Source organism: Mastigoproctus giganteus, chromosome 8 (assembly GCF_048544385.1).
Source record: "Mastigoproctus giganteus isolate SK-2022 chromosome 8, ASM4854438v1, whole genome shotgun sequence".
Classification (NCBI taxonomy): Eukaryota; Metazoa; Arthropoda; class Arachnida; order Uropygi; family Thelyphonidae; genus Mastigoproctus; species Mastigoproctus giganteus.
This window is the reverse complement of record NC_143582.1, coordinates 140,276,215-140,298,618: the sequence shown is the minus strand read 5'-3', so window position 1 is coordinate 140,298,618 and position 22,404 is coordinate 140,276,215. Positions and strand designations below refer to the sequence as shown.

General features: G+C 32.8%; 1 protein-coding gene across 1 annotated transcript in view; it reads left to right on the top strand.

Moving 5' to 3' along the window:
- Positions 1 to 22,404, top strand: part of Cad87A (cadherin 87A) — a 778,434-nt gene that overhangs the window by 573,693 nt on the left and 182,337 nt on the right. Inside the window, exons 31-32 of the mRNA XM_090378948.1 lie at positions 5,831 to 5,944; positions 12,814 to 12,934. Of these exons, the coding sequence (XP_090235074.1) occupies positions 5,831 to 5,944; positions 12,814 to 12,934 (235 nt within the window). The remainder of the gene's footprint in view (positions 1 to 5,830; positions 5,945 to 12,813; positions 12,935 to 22,404) is intronic.

The window sequence follows — 22,404 nt, the reverse complement described above, 5'->3', positions numbered from 1 at the left end:
GCCTGCAGATATTTCAATTAGATCATAAAAATTAATGTTTATATTAGATAACTATTTGATAAATAGTGATCTAATTTTATATTAGATAAAATTCCAGCAACTGTACAGACGATCAGTAAGTAGGTACTTACCTGACTACTTTTTATCTGACATTACATTTTGATAGTAATTAAAATTGCATTACCTGTCATACGAAAAGCCACGGAAACGATTTGCCAAAAATCAACTTTTCTAAAAATTAATTTTTTTTAATAAACCTAAAAATTTATTTAAAATTTGTAAATAAATTTATGTTAAAATCTTTCATAAAATTAAGACACTTCAGTGCTTGCTTACTTCAATATTTACAAGTATTTTGGTTTTTTTTTATTTTAGTGACCCCATAAAAATCATGTTGAAGTTAATGTCTAAAAAAAAAGTTGATGCTAAGTGTCACGTTTTTAATGAGTGGTGGCCAATTAATTACTTTTTTGCACTACTCAATGATACTTTCACCGTCTTATTTGCAATGAAGCCTTGTTGGTGTTCAAGGAATATAATGTAAAACGTCATTACACCACAAAACATGCCTCAAATTATGATAAATTTCAAGAAGCTTTGCGACAGAAAAAACTCCAAGAATTAGCCCAAACTTTTCAAAGTCAACAACAGAAGATTAGAAATTTACTCATCAAAATTTATCTGAAGTTAGAGCTAGTTTTCAAGCCTCCCAAATCATTGCTGAAGAGGGAAGGGCCTTTATGGATGGAGAATTTGTAAAACGAATATGTTTGGCAATTGCAGAAGAAGTATGTCCTGAGAAAGTTTATCTTCAACTGTAACGAAAAGAATTGAAGTTTTAGGAGCCGATGTTCAAAATCAATTCGTAGACAAAGTTCGTGAATTCACAAATTTTTCAATAGCAATTGATGAGAGTGAAGATACAAGCCATACAACTCATTTACTGATTTATATCTGAAGTGTAAATCAAAGTTTTGAAGTAATTGAAAAGCTGGTTGCATTAAAAAGCTTGAAAGATACAAGTGAAAATCATGAATACTGGATTCTGAGGCCTTTTTAAAGAGAAAATATATTTTTGAGTGTCACAAGCAATTGAGGACCTCAAATTGAATTGGGATTTACTATCAGCAGTTATGATGGAAGGCGCTAAAAATATGGTTGGTACTAAAATTGAGTTCATGGCTCAGCTTCATAAATATATTGAGAGTAAAAATATTAAAAAACCAATGCAATTTCATTGTATAATTCACCAGCAGTCTTTTTGCAGAAAATATTTGGGTGTAGATTCAGTCACATCAACTGTTAATTATCAACAGTAAATTTTATTTGCAATCATCAGCAATTCAAAAATTTTCTTGAAACAATTGAGGCCGAATATGGTGATTTGTTATACCACACTGAAGTACGATGATTGAATCGCAGTAACGTGTTTAAGTAATTTTTTTTTTTTTACTTAGGATCGAAATTGATCTATTTATGAGCAAAAAATTGAAACCTGTTCTGGAACTGTCAGATCCCAAATGGTTGTGGAACCATGCCTTTTTAACAGCTATATGTGAACACCTGAATTTTCTTAATATGAAACTAAAAGGACGAGACAAACTTGTCAATGAATCATATTATAATGTGAAAGCATTAGATTCAAAACTAGAGATATTTAAACGTCAACTACTTCGGAATAATTTTTTTACATTTTCCATGTTGCGATAATTTATCTAAAAATATGCCTAGTAGTAAATTTTTCTACTGAAAATTTTGTTAAAAACGTTAATTTGTTGTAGGAAAATTTTGCGGATAGATTTTCTGATTTTATAAATAATTCAAAGGAGTTTGAACCTTTCAAAATCCATTTAATGTACCTGTCAACGATGTTGATTAGAATTTACAATTAGAGTTGGTAGACCTTCAATCTGATGATGCACTGAAGACAATATTTAAAAATGGAAATCTAATTCAGTTTTATTCAACATTATCTGAGTCAGATTATCCAAAAATTAAAAATTTTGCAAGAAAGATTACATCAGTTTTTGGAAGTACATGTATATCTGAGCAGACCTTTTCAAAAATGAAATATGTAAAATCAAAAATACGATCACGTCTAACTGACCAGCATTTACATGACTTTTTAAGAATTGGAACTAGTTCTTTAAAACCCGATATTGGGAAACTAAGTCGCAGTCTACAACCACATTCATTGCATTAATTATAATTTTGTTGTATTACTAACTGTATTTTTGTGATTAGTTGAATAAGTAATAATTAAAATTTGATATAAACAAACTGGTATATTTTATATTACATATCCATTGATTTATTTTTGAATCTGTAAATATAGGTAGGTATAAAATTTGTTTCTCTGCATAACTTCAATCGAATGTAGTTTTCAGTAATTAGGAATTTTCTCCCGCCTGCCAAATATTCCAAAAATTGATATGTGGCCCACTTTTCTAAAAGTTGGGGACCCCTGATATAAATTATCAAGAGCCATATTAATAATCGGAATAAATCATATGGATCCATTACAGATAGTTTTGGTAATATTATCTCTTACCCTAAACTGATGTGATAAGATCCAAGATACATAGAAAAAAAAAAAAAAAAAATATATATATATACAGGGTTGGACTCAAATTTGAATTGCAAAGCTTAATAAACGGTACGCAAATAGCAAAACTTAATAAATGGTACGCAAATAGCAAAGCTTAATAAGCTTTGCAATTCGAACTTGCGTCCAATCATATCGGTACTTTAAGAAATTCTATAACTTATCTAATATACAGAGTTGTTAAAATTAAAGTATCCCTATGTAGAGGACTCTGGAGCGAGTTCTAAAACTTGTACTGAAGAGAAATTTGGACAACAGGTAGAATAAAGAATGTGCTTGCCATTTATTGGGGAAAAAAGTTTTTTACAAAATTTATCACTCTATGGCATGTAACTATCTTAGTTATGATTATGCAAATAACTTACGTTATTTGCATAATCATAAGTTATTGCCACAGCGCCACTACTCAGCTCTACGTACTGTACTGTATAAAAGCAAAGCAGTCTCTTCAAAATCATACAGTAGATGTTTGCCTGCAGTACAGCAGCAATGCCAACAACATTGCAGGAAAAGGTGCTATTAGTGAAGCTGTACTATCAGAACAGCAACAATGTAGCTGTGGCTATCAGAGAATTCTGGCATCAGAAGCACATAAGGCATGGACCTATGACTGTTTGTGCTGTCCGCAAAATGATTGCGAAATTTGAAGCGACAGGACATCGTGGTGTCCAACCAGGTAGAGGTCAAAAACAAGTGGAATCCTGTTTGGCTGTGGCTATGGCTGTCATGGATTTATCAAGTCAATCTCCATGTGGTATTGCAAGTGTGCCAGCTGTTTCTCATGAAGTGGACATGCCATATTCCACTGTAAAGCTAGTAATGTGTTAGGTGTTGCGGTACTATTCTTACAAGATGCACATGCTAAAGCATGGTGACACAGATATTCATTTTACATACGCACTTCAGTTTCTGGCGCTAATGACAGTGGATATCACTTGGCCATGGAACATCCTTTGGAGTGATGAAGCCCACTTCTGCTTAAATGGCCAAGTGAATACACACAACTATCGCATTTGGGCAACAGAAAACCCTCGAGTTATCCAAGAGGTCCCATTGCATTCTCCAAAAGTGACAGTGTGGTGTGGATTTACGGCCAAATTCATGATTGGGCAATATTTTTTTTTAACAGGTAACAACGACTGGACCCCACACCTGTTCCGTCACTGGACAGCGATATTATGAAATGTTGGCAAATTTTGCAATACCAAAGCTGCAACAACGTGGGTGCCTTCAGGATACCATATTCATGCAAGATGGTGCACCACCCCACATCCACTGTTGTGTCCAAAGATTGCTAAGGCAACACTTTACAGACGAACGGGTCATCAGCCATGGTTTCCAGACATCTTGGCCACCCCGATCACTGGACCTCACCCCATGCGACTTCAGGTTGTGGGGATGAACCAAGTGTATCGGGAAGGATGTTAAACTGGCAGATTTGAAGGACAGCATTAGACGTCATGAGTTGGCTATTCCAGTTGGCATGTTATGTTCTGCTGTAGAAAATACTGTTTTTCGAATGGAAACTGTTGACCAAATTGGAAGATACATTGAACAATTGTAGCACTGTTCAAGTGATTGGTATTTCCACAGCGCCATATAGTGACAAATTTTGTAACTAATTTTTTTTTTTCCAATAAATGGTGAGCGCATTCTTTATTGTACCTGTTGTCCAAATTTTTCTTCAGTACGAGCCTGACAATTCGCTCCAGAGCCCTCTACATAGGGATACTTTAATTTTAACAATCCTGTATATACATATATATATATTTTTTTTAAGACTGCCCGCTACAATTAGTCCAGATAACAGAAACTACACAATTGTGATCACTGTAAGTGGAACCTGGACTGGAAAAGAAATTTTCACATATGAATATGAAAAAAGCATGAAGTGCTGATGTAGTTCGTCCAGAGATATTAAAAGAGGCAGCAGGACAGATTGCCAAATCCCTGGCTGTTGTAATGGGTGTATCCCTGACCTACTTAAGTTCCAGAAGATTGAAATGTGCAAATGCAATCTTCAGTTTACAAATGTATTCTAATGTTATAGGTAATTTAGCCCCATTTTTCACATCAGTTATGAATAAAGTTTTAATTATGAGGGGTTTGCTGCTGACCATATTCACTGATATTTGGAGATCTTGCAGATCCGAAAAAATTCAGTTTGATGAATGGATGCAATTACCAACCTTGCAGTCCCTGCAAGACACATTCTCTGATTTTGATATCCAGTGGCATTTTAAAACCTAAATGTTATTTAATATTTATTTTCACTGAATATAAATAGAATAGGCATATGAAAAGAATTCCAGTGACTGAAATTTCTAAAATAAAGATTTCAAGAAAAGAAAAGAGTTTTGTTATACCACTGTGATTGAGATTTAACTTATGAAAACTCTAGTTTTTCATAACATTTGAAATATTTTTTATCTGAAATTTAAATTCTCATTAAATATTTTAGTAATATTTCTTATTTATACTTGAAGCACTTTAAAAAATAATATAATCACAACTGGCAGTAGAATTTTGTTTATCTTATAAGCTTAAGTGGTTTTTTTTTTTTTTTTGCTGATTCTGCCTGCCTGCCGGAAATATGAGAATAATATATATTATTCTCATATTTCCCCTGTCATATTATGGCTATCAGATTTAGCCAATTGATTGAAGATCTGAATTGATAATGGTTGTTATTGGCCATTTTGCTAAATGATATAGAAATCTCATCTTACTGCTTAGTTTCTACCACTTACATTTAAATTTCTCATCGTTAATAGTCCATTGAAGTTGTCCATATAATACACAAACTTTTTCTGTGCAGAAATAATTCAGGCAAACAACTTAAGAGAATTTTTTTTGTTGGGGCATTTTTTATTGATATATTAGTAAATAGTATTATAATTTAAAAGCAGTAAGTGCAATAATTACTGAAATGAGAAAATTTAGCCAAAAATAATTTTGAATTATGAAAAGCAGTAATCATACTGAATTAGTTTGATTTTTGGATGAATAAACATTACTGAATTTATATTACCCCTTGCATTTTTAAACATTTCTAAAGCACACTCACAAGATCTCCCTGTCCCACCCACCTACAAATGAATTTTTTTTTTTCCATAAGTAAATAAATCCTTAATCTCTCAAATATGTTATTATTTTATTTTTATTTATTTATTTTTTTGTATTTGTTTCTTTATTTTATTCTAATGATTCCATATTTATGTATAGCTTGTATTAGCAGCCAGAGATAATGGATCACCTATAGCTTTTGAAACATTAAGATTTTTAACTGTTGTTTTAAAAGATATAGACGACAATGTTCCAGAATTTCACCGTTCACAGGCAAGCAATTTTTTGTGAATATGAATATTATAAATATTTATAGAAAGATTTTTGCTAAAGATTAATAGTTTTGACTTTGTATAACTCTGTTATACAAAGTTAAAAATTATATGTTAGATATTTTGGAGAGGTCATTACTGGTGGTATATTTTTTCAGTTTATTGAACATTTTCATTTTTAGCAATGTTTTACTTTAAACATTCTGAAAAAGTTTGATATTCCAAAATAATTTTGATTAAATATCTAAATAAATCCTGTTACTTTGTTTTGCATGTGCTTCCATTATGCTAGCATTATTATAAATTTGATTGAAGGCATATTTTTGTTTATTACTCATTTTATAAATTTTGACATTCTGAAGTAATTTAAAAACTGCAGTTATAACTGACTTATCATGGAATGAACAGAGACTAGATTGACTGTCATTTACAGGCAAACACCAAAACCATTTTAAAGTGTACAAATTAATAAAGGAGCTTACGTTTTAAATACCATCTTGATAAAATCATAATCAGCAAAGGCCATGTGAACAGCGAACACAGTCGAAAAAAGTGACTGACTGACCAACTTGAGAGCACCTTAAAATTGTTTTAGCGAATTGGGAGCATCACGATGGATCATGAGATACTTGACTCTCTGATGTGTTTCTAGGGCGAGCACCCATTTCTTCAGAGACTCAAATTCTTCTAATAATGCACCAAGTTTCAATTTGATATCGGTACACTGCTAACATTGGGTGCAGAGAATAGAACTGCTAGTTGAGCGTGGTTTGTCTGCTAGACCGACCCTTGAATACATGCCATGGGCTACACAAGAAACAAATTCATTCATGATGTCCTTGGACTTTCTATTGAAGGGGTTTTCTTAATGAAAACCCCAAGCACAAGAGGTACCAGAACCTATAGTACTTAGTACCATGAATAGGTTGAGAAGATGAAAGAAGATACTTGTTGACATTAAACTTGAATTTCTGTGAATTTTAATTTTCAGGAAATACATATTATTATTATTATTAATAACCATATAGTGCAAGGAAGCCTGAGGCTTATGCTGCACCAGGGAAAAAAAAAATTCCCGAGTTACCCTGAGAGAGAGAGAGTCAAAAGTAGAAAGGAATCACCAAGAAAGAGAAGAATGATGATATCCAGCTCAGGACCCTGGGTGTGCCAAGCCCATACTCACCAGATGTGAGCCCCCCGGGGTTAAGAATGATTGTTCCAGAAAACAGAAGCTGAAAGAATAAGTGAGGAAGAAGAAGAAGAAGAAGAAGAAGAAGAAAAAAAGTTGGTTCTGTGAGTTTGAAGTTGGATGCTAAAAGGATGCACAGTGGTTGTGGCACTGGTTTGGAAGAAAGAGGGAGAAGTATAGAAGCCAGTACAGAAGAACAGTGCCAATTGAAATATCTATAGAAAAGGCATGCAGCAGAGACAGAATGTCTATGAGAACGTCAGAGAGTGGAGAGACTTTGTTAGCCATTGGTCATTAATTAACCAACCTAACTATCCTCTTTTGAATGGTATCTAGAAGCCTGAGAGAGTTTGGGGACACTGCCCCAGATATGAGAACAATATTTCGTGGTAGGGTGGATTTGAAATTTGTACTGAGTGAACAGCTGTTTGAAAGAAAAATAATGCTGAGAGCAAAAGAAAAAACCCAGTTTTTTTTTGATGCAGAGGAAGCAATATTTGTGATGTGCTTATGCCAAGAGAGAGAGAGAGAGAGAGAGAGAGAGAGAGAGAGAGAGATCATAAGCCAGAGTAATACTGAATAGAGAATATGAACTTGTCTAGGAATCAGAGCATCATCGAAGATAAGCATAGGAGCCAAAATATAAGACATATCTTATATCTTGCAAACATATCTACAGTTTGTCAATGGAAGTTGGAAGATATGTTCACCAAACTTTTCCATTGAATTTGCCCATAGATGGGTAGCATAAGCCAATATATCACCAGTGGATTGACACTTATGGAATCTGTACTGGTGATTAATGATCAGATGGATGGTTTGTAGATAGTTTAAGAGTTGGTTGTTAATAGATTTCTCCATTACTTTAGAAAGAGTAGAAGTAATTGCAATGGGATGATAATTGGATGGGAGGGATTTGTCACCCTTTTTAGGAACTGGCTGGATATGAGCAAATTTTCAAGCAGAAGGAAAAACACCTTTGGAATAACAAAGTGATAAAAGGTGATACAGAGCAGGAGTAAGCTCAGGAGCACAGGTTTGATAACATGTGGAGAAATACCATCAGGACCTTGTGCTTTCTTAGCATCAACACAGTTCAAAATTCTTCTGACATTCTTTTAACGGAAGACCACAGGAGGAATTGAATTCATCTGGAAATGGTAGGAGGTGGTATACAAAGATCATCAATACACAAGATGAAATAAAAATAGGATGCTAGCAGGTCAACTTTATCTAGGAGGTGGTATACAAAGATCATCATTACACGAGTTGGAAGAAAAATAGGATGCTAACAGGTCAGCTTTATCTTTAGCTGAAGTGACAATAGTACCATCCAGTTGTGACAAAGGTGGAAATAGAGATGGGCAAAAGTTGCAACCAATGGCTTTGGCAAGAGACCAGAATGTTTGGCTACCATTTGGACCAGAAGCAAGTTTATCCTTAGACTATTCAAAATCTAGGTTTGACTGATTAATAACTTCCTCAATTTCTGAAATTTTATCTGCACATGCACTATTGTTACCTGCTACTTTCTGTTGCAGCACACTGTTCATTTCTTGAAACTGTTTCAACCATTGCCTCATTGTTCCACAGGTGGATCTTTCTGAAATTCCCATTGGAAACTTGTCTTTACAGTTTGGAGACTGTAATGCTGTACTGTTGTGATGCTTACTGGGATCAAGGCTGCCAGCTGCATGAGAAAAAACTCATTGAGTTGCTATGATAACTGCAGCAAACCATTTTAAGATGTTTATTGCAATAAAATTGTAATCACACTTCATAATCAGGTGAATAATTTATATACATTGTGTGTGTGTGTGCGTGTGCGCGTGTATGTGTAATATTGATAAAAATAATAGGATATAATCACATTACTGAATGGCTAAGCAAGCAAGAAAAAGTATTAAATTATTAAACTGGGTTATGGATCCGGGGCTCTACTAGTTATCGCAGAAATACCCTGCAACTACTAGGGGCTCAAGGGCTTTGGGGTGCCAACATTGTAAAAAAAAAAATAATAGTATTAAAGAGGAACAGAGAGTCGAAGCGTTGGTGATACGAGCAGTGCTCCCCAAAAGCCGTATTGCAAGGGGTGTCATTTTTAGCATTTTTTGTTTTTGGTTTGCCTATTTGATTTTTCGTACCAGGCACCGTATTACATGGGGATCTGTTTTGATCAAATATGTCTGGACAAAATTCTGTTCAAGAGTCTGCAGAATTATGAAGATGTTGGTGTATGGCCAGAAAATGTGAAATCTATTACAGACATTCTTGTAAAAATTGGACCGAAACAATTAACAAATTATACATTTCCTGAAACGTTTAAAAATGATAAAAATAGAAAATTTAGTCCAAGTTTCTACTATCAAACACTTCCAAATAGTGAAAGGTATCATTGTGATTGGTTAATTTATTTGAAAACAAAGGATGCAGCCTATTGTTTTTCTTGTAAATTATTTTCTGAATTAAAAATTGCATTAACAGTTGAAGGTGTGAATGATTGGAAAAATATACACAGTAGATTAAATGCTCATGAAACATCTAAGGAACACTTAATTGCTTATGCCATGTGGAAAGACTTTATAAAAAAGAATTGAAAGTTGTACAACTATTGACAGCGCTTTTCAAAAACAGACTAATGAAAATATAAAACAATGGGTCATAGAAAGGATTATTTCAATCATAAAGTTTCATGAGACATTACGCATTACGTGATGTATATTACGCATTACGTGATAAATATCGCATTACGTGGATCATCCGACAGATTGTACAAAGATAACAACAGAAATTTTTTAAAGATGGTTGAACTGTTAGCGGAGTACGACCCTGTTATGAAAGAACACTTAAGGAAAATCACGAATAGTGAAATTCATCAACATTATTTGGGAAAAAATATTCAAAATGAAATTATTAATCTGCTAAATACTGCAATTAAAGAAAGAATTGTAACAGAGTTGAAAAAAAGTAAATATTATTCTATAATTGTCATTTGCACGCCAGATCTCTCACATACTGAGCAAATGACAATAATAGTTCGTTTTATAAATATACTACCTTTTCCAAATCAAGAAGGAAAATATATTGAAATATGTGAACATTTTTTAGGATTCATAGCACAGGTAAAGGAATGCCAGAAAAAATATTTGAAGTTTTACAGAAGTATGATCTTTCACTTTGTGATCTAAGAGGTCAAGGATATGACAACGGCTCCAATATGCGAGGAAAACATAGTGGTGTTCAGAGTCACATATTGTCCTTGTATTCAAGAGCATTCTTCGTTCCGTGTTCCTCTCACACATTAAATTTAATGGTTAATGATGCAGCTACCTGTTGTGTAGAAGCTGTGTCTTTTTTTGATATTGTACAACATCTTTATACTTTTTACACGTGTCATCTACACAGAGATGGAATGTTTTAAAACAACATATTAAAGGATTAACCTTAAAACCTCTTAGTAATACTCGATGGTCCAGCCGAATAGATTCACTCAAATCATTAAGATATCAACTGGAACAAATAATTGAAGCTTTGGAAAGTTTTGTGAATGTGCAACAGCCAATCGAAACTTCAACAATTGCCAAAAACAAATCTGAAGCAAACGCCTTGCTCAAGAACATTTCAAATTTTAAATTCATTTGTTCATTAATTATTTAGCATGACATATTAAACAACATAAATATAACAAGTAAAGCTTTACAAGAAGTCGGATTAAATTTATAAAATGCAAATTCACTTATTGCTAGTTCATTGCAATATCTTCATGATTATAGGCGCAACGAAAAGTTTAAAAATATTTTGCTGGAAGCAGAAGATATTGCAATAAAATTAGATGTTGAAAAAATTAGAACAGGGAGACGAAAAGTAATGTTTCCCAATGAAAATAAAGATGAAGCAATATGCGATGAAGAAGAAAATTTTAAAATAACTTTTTTTGGAACATTTTAGACCACGCCATCACTGCTTTGAAGGATCGTTTTGATTTGTTAGTGAAACACAATAATAATTTTAATATTCTTTTGAATTTAAATAAATGTAAGTCTATGAATGACATAGAACTTTTAAAACAGTGTATGAATTTAGAAATGCTTTTAACAGCAGAAAAATAAAAAGACATATCGGGAACGGATTTGCTTCACGAAATTAGATATCTTCACTATTCATGTTCAAATGAAGAAATGTCACCTGGAAAATTCTCCAATTCATTTGTGATCAGCAATTAACATCTTCTTAACCAAACTTATTCATTGCTATCTGCATTTTCCTAACTGCCTGTCTCTGTGGCTAGTGCGGAAAAGAGTTTTTCGAAACTGAAATTTATTAAAACTCATTTGAGAAAAACTATGAGTCAGGAAAGATTAGATGGTTTAACAATATTGAACGTGATATTTTAAAAGAACTTGATTTGGAAGATAACAAATTTTGTGACAGTAAAAGCCAGAAAAGTTTTAATTTAGTTAAAAAATTCATTTTTTGCTACGATTTTGAATGATTATTCTTATACTTTATAGACACAGCTTATATACTTTATTTAAGAAGATTTTTTTGCTTTGTTTTTGCAAAATTATTACATTTATTATTATTATACACCCATTTTATAAGTATAATTTTAAATATTTTATTCAAGAATTTTTTTGTTTAGTTTTCGAATAATTTACTGTTGTTATATACCTTTTGTAAAATTTATAAAGCTTAAAAATTTTAATAAAAAAAAAAAATTATCAGTCGCTGGCCTAGGGGCACCACATACCCTCAAGCAGGCCCGGGCAGCAACCATAATGAAATATAGACAAATGTATATTTTCAGTGTATTGGATAGGGGTGCTGACCTGTCAAGTGTAATTACCATGGAAAAAATTGAGAATGCTTGCAAGGTAAAAGCAGATAACCTGAAATTAAATTAGATTAACATAAAAAAAAATAATAATCATAAAAATAATTAATGATAATAATAATGATTGTATCATTATTATTATTATTAACATAATAATAATAATGATACAATGATGGGTCCAAGGGCTATAACTACTTCTTCACAGGGTCGGCAGCCAAAACCATAGGAGCCATTGCAATAAGCAGGGTCTCTGTTTCTGTTACATATGTATATGTACGAAACGTATACATCATAGCTGACCCGACAGAGACCAAAAGGAAGGAATAAAATTCAAACATAAATATAAAATAGAGTTAGAAAGCTAAAATAATGCCTATTAAATCTTGTTAAAGGAAAAATGAATGAAAGTTTGAATTCAAAAAGGAGGCAAAATACAGTATGAAATTTAAACAAGAGAGAACTATCAGCTTTCATCTTTGGGTTTCCAAATGTTGCTCTGTAATCACAACTTGCAGCTAATTTCAGCAATTCTGGTCTAAGCAGTAAGTTGGCATAAACTTGACTTTATTCCATTATCTTAAGTCACTTTGTTTAAATTTCATACTGTATTTTGCCTCCTTTTTGAATTCAAAATTTCAGGTTTGCTTTTACCTTTCAGGCATTCTCAATTTTTTCCATGGTAATTACACTTGACAAGTCAGCATCCCTACCCAGTATACTGAAAATATACATTTGCTATATATATATAGATAGATAGATATTTTTATTTCATATTATCTTATTTTATTTTTTCATATGCTGTTATGCAAGATTCAGTTTACATGCTTACTTTGCTTCTTCATAACAGACTACCAATCCATTTGTTTTCACAATACAAGAGAATTTACCTCCAGATACAATAGTAGGCCAAGTTAAAGCTGACGACAGAGACGTTGGGCAGAATGCTCTTGTATATTATTATATTATAGGTAAGATATGTTAATCTTTATTAATTTATGGAATGTAATCAGTATGCATATCCTTGAGAGTGTAATATATGGGGTGCTTTGTAATCTGTGGGCCATAATTTCAGGATTGATTCAGGACCTTAAATCAATGAAAAAAAGTTCATATAAACATATATGTTTATTTCTTAATGGTTATGGTATTATGGATGTTTCAATTTTTAAAAAAGGCTGAGTTTTCAGTAGTAAAAAATAACAAAAATAATAAAATAATTAAAAATTAATAAGCAGACACCGACTTAGTAAAATGTTTTTTCATAGTTATAGTGATAGTAAAAGCTATACCAGAGCAAGGAAACTAGAGGCTTTTGCTCCACTGGAAGCAAAACTTTATTTGGATCTACCAGAGGTTCAAATGCTATGTTCTTCATTCCAGGTGTTAATGATTTTCATTAAAGCCAACTCCTCTGCTCATAATGCATATCCTTGTCACAACTATCCAACTCACAGAGAAAGAAACAATACTTAGTGTAACCCTTTTGTAGTCCTAATAAAATGCCGATTACCATTTTATTAGGACTACATCCTCTGAGGTGTACATACATATCTGTCACTCATTGTAATGTACACCTCAGAGGATGTTCATCATGTTTGCATATGTATCTTTTTTGTGTACTTAAGAGATGTAAGCAGCATATTTCCACTGTGTAATAACACAGCCTTAAGGCGAACCTTAGAAGCATCTATAAATAGTTGCCATTCTTCTGGACATGCCTCATGTTCATTGCTGCCATTAGACCATCAACATCCTTACAAACAGTGAGTTCACTGAAAGATCTAGACGATTCCACTGCTTCTTGATTAGACCGGGGTTCAAGCCCATGACCACCAAATACGGAGGATGCAGAAAGGTCAGGAAATGACCACCGCATATCCCCGGAGCAATATGGCCTTAGTTGCTAATGCTCCTAAAAACCAAATAACAAACAAACAAACAAACAAGATTCCACTGTTGTAGCCTTGAGGCCAAAAGCTCTGCCTTATTTTGCCTTATAATGACCTGTGAGGTCATTAAGCTCACTTTCTGTGATGTTATGTTGTTCAGAAGGATAAAGATTTGGATAAAATGGTGATAAATGTAGATGGTTGCTGTACTTCTTCGTGTATCTCAAGTTGATCATCAATGTCTTCATCTTCATGAGAGCATACAGAAAAATGGTCGGGTGGTTCGTGAATAGGTAGTCCTTCACCGTGAGGTGTGGGACGAATTGCAGATGGTATATTTTGGTATGTCACTTCCACTCTTTCTTCATTGTCATACATTTTCTAATAGGAGGTACCATATAGAAGTAACAGTCTGTGACGTGATTTGTTGGCTTCCTCCATATCATGGGCACTGCAAAGCATAAAATGCTCCTTTTGATTCACCCATGTGTTGAGTTTTGATGAACAAGTATTGCAGCATATGTGTGGAGCCCAGTTCTTGCCCTAGTCGTCTACTTTACACCAAAAGTACAAGAAGTAAGCCTTTTTTAAGGCTTGAGTTAGCCTTCTTGAAGCTAACATGACTTCTCCACATATGTAACAGAAGTCATCCAGACTATTCACACAATTACGGGGCATAGTAATTTTACATGACACAAATACCACGCAAAAAGTAGAAATCTCACAGATAACTGCTAAGTGAGAAAAAATCATCCAGTATACAGCTGTATTCGAGGATTACTACAACAAAGTTGAAGATGCATTTGAAGCAACAACAACTTATCACGTGATGCAGAGCAAGGCGACAGTTGCCAATCATGTGATAAGAATGTTGTGGTACTGAAACTGCAGTGTTGTCACATGTTTTGCCAAGAGCCGTATTTGAATGTAGAGTAACTTGCTAATATGAGACCTCAACTATAATTTGAAAACAAGGGCCAATCACAAATTCTAATGTGATTTTCATGTTCAGAAGCATAAAATTTGTCAAAATTGGGTATTTTGGTTTTCGTAATATTTTTTACCACTGTTATATGCCATCAACTTGAGAAGCCCTTTATGCTCGATAGTTTCTCTAATAAACACTCATCTGTAATTTTAAAATCACTAATTTCACATGGCTCAGCCTCACTTGCATAGCCTCCTTTCAGCATGAAGGATCTTTCTTTAGTAAAGACAGATGCAAAATACCTGCTTATTTTATCTGCAATATCAGCTGGGTTGTCTAAGACTTTCCCACACTCAGTACACAAGGGTCCAATCTGATTCACTTTTTTTTCCCTCCTTGTATTGACATCCATGAAAAATTCCTCCTCCCTATCCTTTGCTCTCTTGGCCAATGCTTTCTCATATGCAGCCTTGGTCTCGCTAATTTTATCTGTGGTACTATTATAAATCAACTTTTAGCTGCCCTCACACTTCAATCCACCAATTAATAGCCTCATAGCACCTTAAATTGTCAAAGCTCCCTCTTCTGAAATTAAAAACCGTGCTACCTTTAATTACTGCAACAATTTTCTTCATATTCCATCCGACGATTGCACGATCACTACTTGTCAATGGTCCTTGTATTTTAAGCCCCATGATGTCATTCTTGAGTAATGATTAGGTCAAAAATATTCTCGCCCCTTGTATTATCTCTGACATGTTGGTACATATAATAATCACCTAGTTTATTTAGAAAACAATTTCCTCAAGGTGAGCTTCCTTCCCACTTATTCCAATCAATCTGGGGCAGATTGAAGTCACCTGTAATAAGACATTTGCACTTGCTTATCCATGCCATTTCCATGTAAAGACTCTCATCATATCCTTTGCAACCTGATCTGTAGATTACTTCCATTCTCATTATTTATTTGCTTCCAATTACCCCAGGGGGCTCACATCTGGTGAGCTTGGCACACCCAGGGTCCTGAGCTGGATATCATCATTCTTCTCCTTCTTGGTGATTCTCTCTCTCTCTCTCTCTCTCTTCTTGGTGATTCTCTCTCTCTCTCTCTCTCTCTCTCTCTCTCTCTCTCTCTCTCTCTCTCTCTCTCTCTCTCTCTCTCAGGGTCTCAGGGTAATTCAAATTTTTTTTTGGCTGGTGCAGCATAAGCTTCAGGCTTCTTTACACCATATGGCTAATAATATAATAATAACTAACTCACACCACACGGATTCTCTGCTGGAAGATATAACTTCAGACTCAGCAAAAACTCTTTTTGCACTCAGACTGATTTTGATAAGCATGACACCACCATGCCTCCTGTCTTTTCTAAATATATTATACATACCAAGGTGAACACATTATTCCCAGTTTCTGGGTGGCACCACATTTCTGTTTGGCCTGTTGTGTCAGTAATTAGATGTCCTAATCTGGAATTTAAATTCAGCCATTTTATCTACAACACTCCTGACATTACTGTAGACACAGTTAAGACTAAATATTCTTCTATAGTTTACTACCCTGACACACCCATTGAAGTTATTTAGTTGTGTATCCCAAGCTTTATCTTCAGAGCCAGAACTAGGCAACCCTACACCTTGGGCAAAAGTAATATAAGTACAGTCAATCTTTATGAATTTATAAAAATTACTATTTCAACGATCTGTGATTTTCCTATATTTATTAATAAAATAATTTAAATAATACAATGAATATAACAAAACAAAAATATCAAAGCATATCATTTGTTTCTCTATAAACTGTAAAAAAATTAAAAAATCACAGATATCACAGATGGTTTTATGTTTATATATCTAGTATAAAATCATAGAAACAAAAATATTTTACTTTTAACATTATAACATAAACTAAAAATATGCATTGAAGATGTATTATTTTAATTGAATTTTTCTCATTTTTTGCTGAAGCAGAATCATCAGTAATTTTATCATAATTTATGTTTTGTGAAATGTGATTTTCAATGGATATAACTGATATGTTGGTTAATCATTCTTGGCTAGTTGTTGATCTAAGGTAATTTTTAATCAATTTAAGATTACTGAAGGTCCTTTCAAAAGAATCTATTGTTGTAGGCAGGGTAAGAAAAATTCATAATGCTCTTTCTATATTTGCATATGATTCTATTAGACCAGGGGTCTGCAAACTTTTAGAGAAGTGGGCCACATATTAATTTTTGGAATATTTGATGGGCTGGAAAAAAATTCCTACTTACTGAAAACTACATTCTCTGCATAACTTTAATGTTATGCAGAGAAACAATTTTTAAATTGATGGCTATGTAATATAAAATATACCAGTTTGTTTATATCAAATTTTAATTATTACTTATTTATTGTAATAATCACAAAAATACAGTGATTAATACAACAAAATTAATTATTACATATTTATTGTACTAATCACAAAAATACAGTTAGTAATACAACAAATTATAATTAATGCAATGAATGTGGTTGTAGAGTCTGACTAAGTTATGTAATATCGGGTTTTAAAGAACTAGTTCCAATTCTTAAAAAGTCATGTAAATGTGGGTCAGTTAGATGTGATCGTATTTTTGATTAAACAGATGTAACCTTTCTCCAAAATTTTTAATTTTTGGATAATCAGACTCAGATAATGTTTAACTCTTCAACATCGTTGACGAGTACATTAAATGGATTTTGAAAAGTTCAAACACCTTTGAATTATTTTTAAAATCAGAAAATCTAGCCGCAAAATTTTCCTGCAACAAACGTTATTTTCATTGTAAAAATTACAACTAGGCATATTTTTAGATTAATTATCACAACATGGAAAATGTGAAAAATTATTCCGAAGCAGTTGACTTTTAAATAACTCCAGTTCTGTTTCAAATGCTTTCACATTATAATACAATTCATTGATAAGTTTGTCTCATCATTGTAGTTTCATATTAAGAAAATTCAGGTATTCATTTCAATCCTAAGTTCAAAAAATCGCTTTAACACATTACCGCAGCTCAACCATTGTACTTCAGTGTAGTACAACAAATCACCATATTCAGCCTCAATAAAATTTTTCATGATTCAGACCAGTCTTGCGAATAAAATTTACTGTTGATATTAACATTTGACATGGCTGAATCTACGCCCAAGAATTTTCCGCACGAAGACTGCTGGTGAATTATACAAATAAAATACATTGGTTTTTTAATATTTTTACTCTCAAGATATATATGAAACTAACCCACAAACCCAATTTTAGTACCAACCATATTTTTAGTGCCATCCATTGTAACCGCTGTTAGCAAATCCTAATTCAATTTGAGCCATCAATTGCTTGTGACACACTCAAAATTATATTTTCACCTGTTGTTGTATCTTTCAAACTTTTTAATGCAACTAGCTCTTCAGTTACTGCAAAATTTTGATTTACATCTCTGATATAAATTAGTAACTGAACTGTATGGCTTGTATCTTCACTCTCATCAATTGCTATTGAAAAATGTGTGAATTCAGGACTTTTCTATGAGTTGATTTTGGACATTGCTCCTAAATCTTCAATTCTTCTCATTACAGTTGAAGATAAACTTACAGATGCAAAATTCTCTACTTTCTCAGGACATACTTCTTCTGCAATTTCCAAACAAATTCATTTTGCAAATTCTACATCCGTAAAGGCCTTCAGCAATTATTTGGGAGGCTGGAAAGCTAGCTCTAACTGTAGATAAATTTTGATGAGTAAATTTCTAATCTTCTGTTGTTGACTTTGGAAAGTTTGGAAAGCTTGGAGTTTTTTCTGCTTCAAAGCTCCTTGAAATTTATCGTAATTTGAGGCATGTTTTGTGATGTAATGACGTTTCACATTATATTCCTTGAACACCAACAAGGCTTCATTGCAAATAAGATAATGCAAGTATCATTGAGCAGTGCAAAAAAATAATTAATTGGCTACTGCTCATTAAAAACGTGACACTTAGCATCAACTTTTATTTTTTTTGATATCAACTTCAACGTGATTTTTATGGGGTCACTGGAATAAAAAAAAATACTTGTGAATATTTAAATAAGCAGTCACTGACGTGTCTTAAAGTTTTATGAAATATTTTAACATAAAGGTTATTATTATATTCATATCACGTTTATATCATATGAAATTTATAATATAGTGTATTGGGTTGTTTGCCTAATAAACTACATTATCATAATATAAAACTTATAGTTTTATATTATAATATAAAACTATATTGTTAATTATGATATAGCTTAATAACATGATGTTTCGGGTTTCTTACCGATACCCATCATCAGACCATGCTGTGGGGAGAACAGAAAGGGTTACAAATTTGAATATTTTAGGATATTACAAATATTACCAATATTACGATTTGCAAATTATGATTCTAAAGTATTGTTTTGAATTGCTGTTACAACAGAAACAGGAAATCTAACATAATACAAAGAGATTAAATTCATACCTGCTGATGCTACCAGAAATATTATGTGCACACAGGCTGCCAGCAGTTAATTTATAGCAGAGGGATTATTTACATTAACCAATAGGATAGTGTCATGTTTTTATCCTGGATCCAGGGTTCTTGTATAGTAGAAGCCAGGGGGGGGGTGACCTTTGCTCCCATACTCTGAACATCAGGTTTCACATGCAGCTGGTTCAGGATCTTACCAATACCAGTCATCCGACCATGCTGCTGTTGCCAGGTTATATCCTAGATCCGGGATTCTTGTGTAATGGAAGCCTAGGGTGACCTTTGCTCCCATACTCTGAACATCAGGTTTCACATGCAGCTGGTTCAGGATCTTACCAATACTAGTCATCCAACCATGCTGCTGGTGCCAGGTTATATCCTGGATCCGGGATTCTTGTGTAATGGAAGCCTAGGGTGACCTTTGCTCCTATACTCTGAACATCAGGGTTGTTGTGCAGGCTGGCAAGGAATTAGGAAATCCCTAATTACTGTCTCTAACACCTATTTATATTGGCAGGGTCAAGATTAGCAGATTATTTTAACGATGTTTCAAAGAATAGCTTTGAGTGGAAATAACAGATTTAATATCTAACAGACTAATACGACACACAGAGGCATCAACACTATTAATCAACCGACGAATGTTAAAATAATCTTTAAAAGCTGTTTTTCATCAATTTTATTGTGATCTAATATAAACATTAATTTTTACAATCTAATTGAAATAACTGCAGGCTGGATAAAATTCTTTCATGGGCTGGATCCAGCCTGTGAGCTGTAGTTTGGGGACTCCTGTATTAGACAATACTCATGAATGAATTAGAGATGCAGTAAAGGAGTTACAGATTTTATATCCTGCAGAATTGATAAAACATAATATTTGGAACTTTAAATTTCTGTTGAAATATCTGACGCGTTTAAATCTTTGTTGTATTTTAATGCAGAGTCAGAAACAGCCTTCTGCAAGTCAGATTTATTAATGCCAGTGAAGTTTCAAATAGAAAATCAAAATCTGAAGAAATAGTATTCAGTTTTTCAAATCTAGTGCTTAAGTCATTCATAAGAACATCCAAAATGTATTTAATTTCAATAAAAAATTGTTGTTCAGCAGATAAATTGAAATCGTCCAAATATTCTTAGTGTCATTCTCTTTTTCTTTCTTCTTCTTTCATCTGGAAATACAGCTGGTATATCCATTTTTTTTCTGCTGTGATAGTAGCATATCTTGAAATTCACTTTCCTGTATTTCTTGGAAATGTTTTATCAATCCATTTATTAATTGGGAATAGTTACTTATGCTAAGCTTTTTAGCTTACAATGCTTTATTTACACAGTCAATATTATGAAGAATTTTATTCCTTATAGCCAGTCTGCATAAAAATGAATAGTCTATTTGTAAAAGCAGACTTGAGCAATACTGATAGTTTACACATTTGCAGACGTATCTTCAAAATTCATTAAGACTTTATGAACTTTTGTTAGTTGGAAGCATGAAGATTTTATAGCTTGTTCTTTGGACAACCGTCTATGTCCTTTAAGTGAAATCTTCAAAGTATTCATTAAAATTTTCCAGTGACTAGTGGAACCAGGAAAAAAAAGAAATATTCTCTGAACAACTCCAAAAAAACTTATCAACACAGACATTATTGATGCTGCACATACACCAGCTAAATTAAGACTATGTGCTGAACATGGCACAAATGTTGCAAATTCGTTTTTTTTTTTTTTTTTTTTTTAATTATTGCCTACGCCATTATATTTTCCTACCATATTGGCCCGTTATCAAATCCCAATCCCTGCCCCTTACATTTTTAATGTCAAGTCCATCCTTTTCTAATTTGGTAAGAATTTCCTTCACCAATCCAATGGCAGTCTTTTATTTACTTTCTCTAAAATCAATGAAACTCTCTTCTGTTGATATTTTTCCATCAATAATTTGCACGTATTTAATTATTTGGAAATTTATTCATAATGTGATAAATCGGGTGTGCAATCATTTAAAAAGAAGTACTTAGCTTAATTTTTGAAATAATACATGAATTTCATTTCTAATTAAACATATAAATTCATCTTGAATTTTATGTTATAAATAATTCACAGTTCTTTTTCGATTATTTGAAATTTGTTCTGCCAGTTCTTTATTATAATGACTTATAAGTTTGATAATATTGAGGAATATTCCAGCTTTTGGATTTCCAATTATCTTATTTGAACCTCTTAATTCAAGATTATTTTTTGCACAAAATAATATTGCATCCAGAATAATTTTTAAAATTTGTCTCCATTTTTCTTTCTCTGTTAAAATTGTTTTTTTTTTTTTTAGAACATCGTCAATAAGTCCAGAATTTTTTAGACTCTTTTTCTATTGATTTCCATTTTAGAAAATGATTGTGGTGTTCTAATGAATTTTTTTTCATGATTTGGAATACATCAATATAAGTGTTTCCAAGAGAAAAAGCCTTTTTTTGAATTGACTAAGTGAAGGCACATTGGTAGTATTTTTATTAGTTCCAAATAAAATGCATAGAAAACAATACAAAGATTTAGTAGTTTCTTTGGAGTAAATCAGCCAATATCTGTCTACAAATTCACCATTAGCAATTTTTTTTTTTTTCCAAAATACTCTACAGAAAATCGATGTCCATCTTTGGATAAAGAATAATGAAAATCCACATCTTTGCCTTGATCTCATCCATTTTCTCTTAAAAAGCATCTTATTTTATCAGAAATATTCGATGGCCAAGATGCAGGACTATTTAAGTTCTAACAATTATACCCTCTAATGTCATCAATATTTTGAGATACTTTAAAAGCTAATTTAAATGTCTCAGCCTCACTTGCATATCTTGTTCTCAGCATGAAGGGTCTTTCATCAGTAAAGACCAATATAGAGTACCTATTGAATTTATTCAAAACATCACCTGGGTTATCTAACAATTTCCCACCCCTAGTGAACAAAGGGTCCGATCTCATTAGCTTCTTTTGTTGTATTCACATACCTGAAAAATTCCTTGTCTCCATTCTTTGCTCTCTTAGCGAAAATGCTTTCTCATACCCAGTCTTTGCCTCCCAAACCATATTTGTGGCATTCTTACACATCAGCTGGCCTCTGTAGCT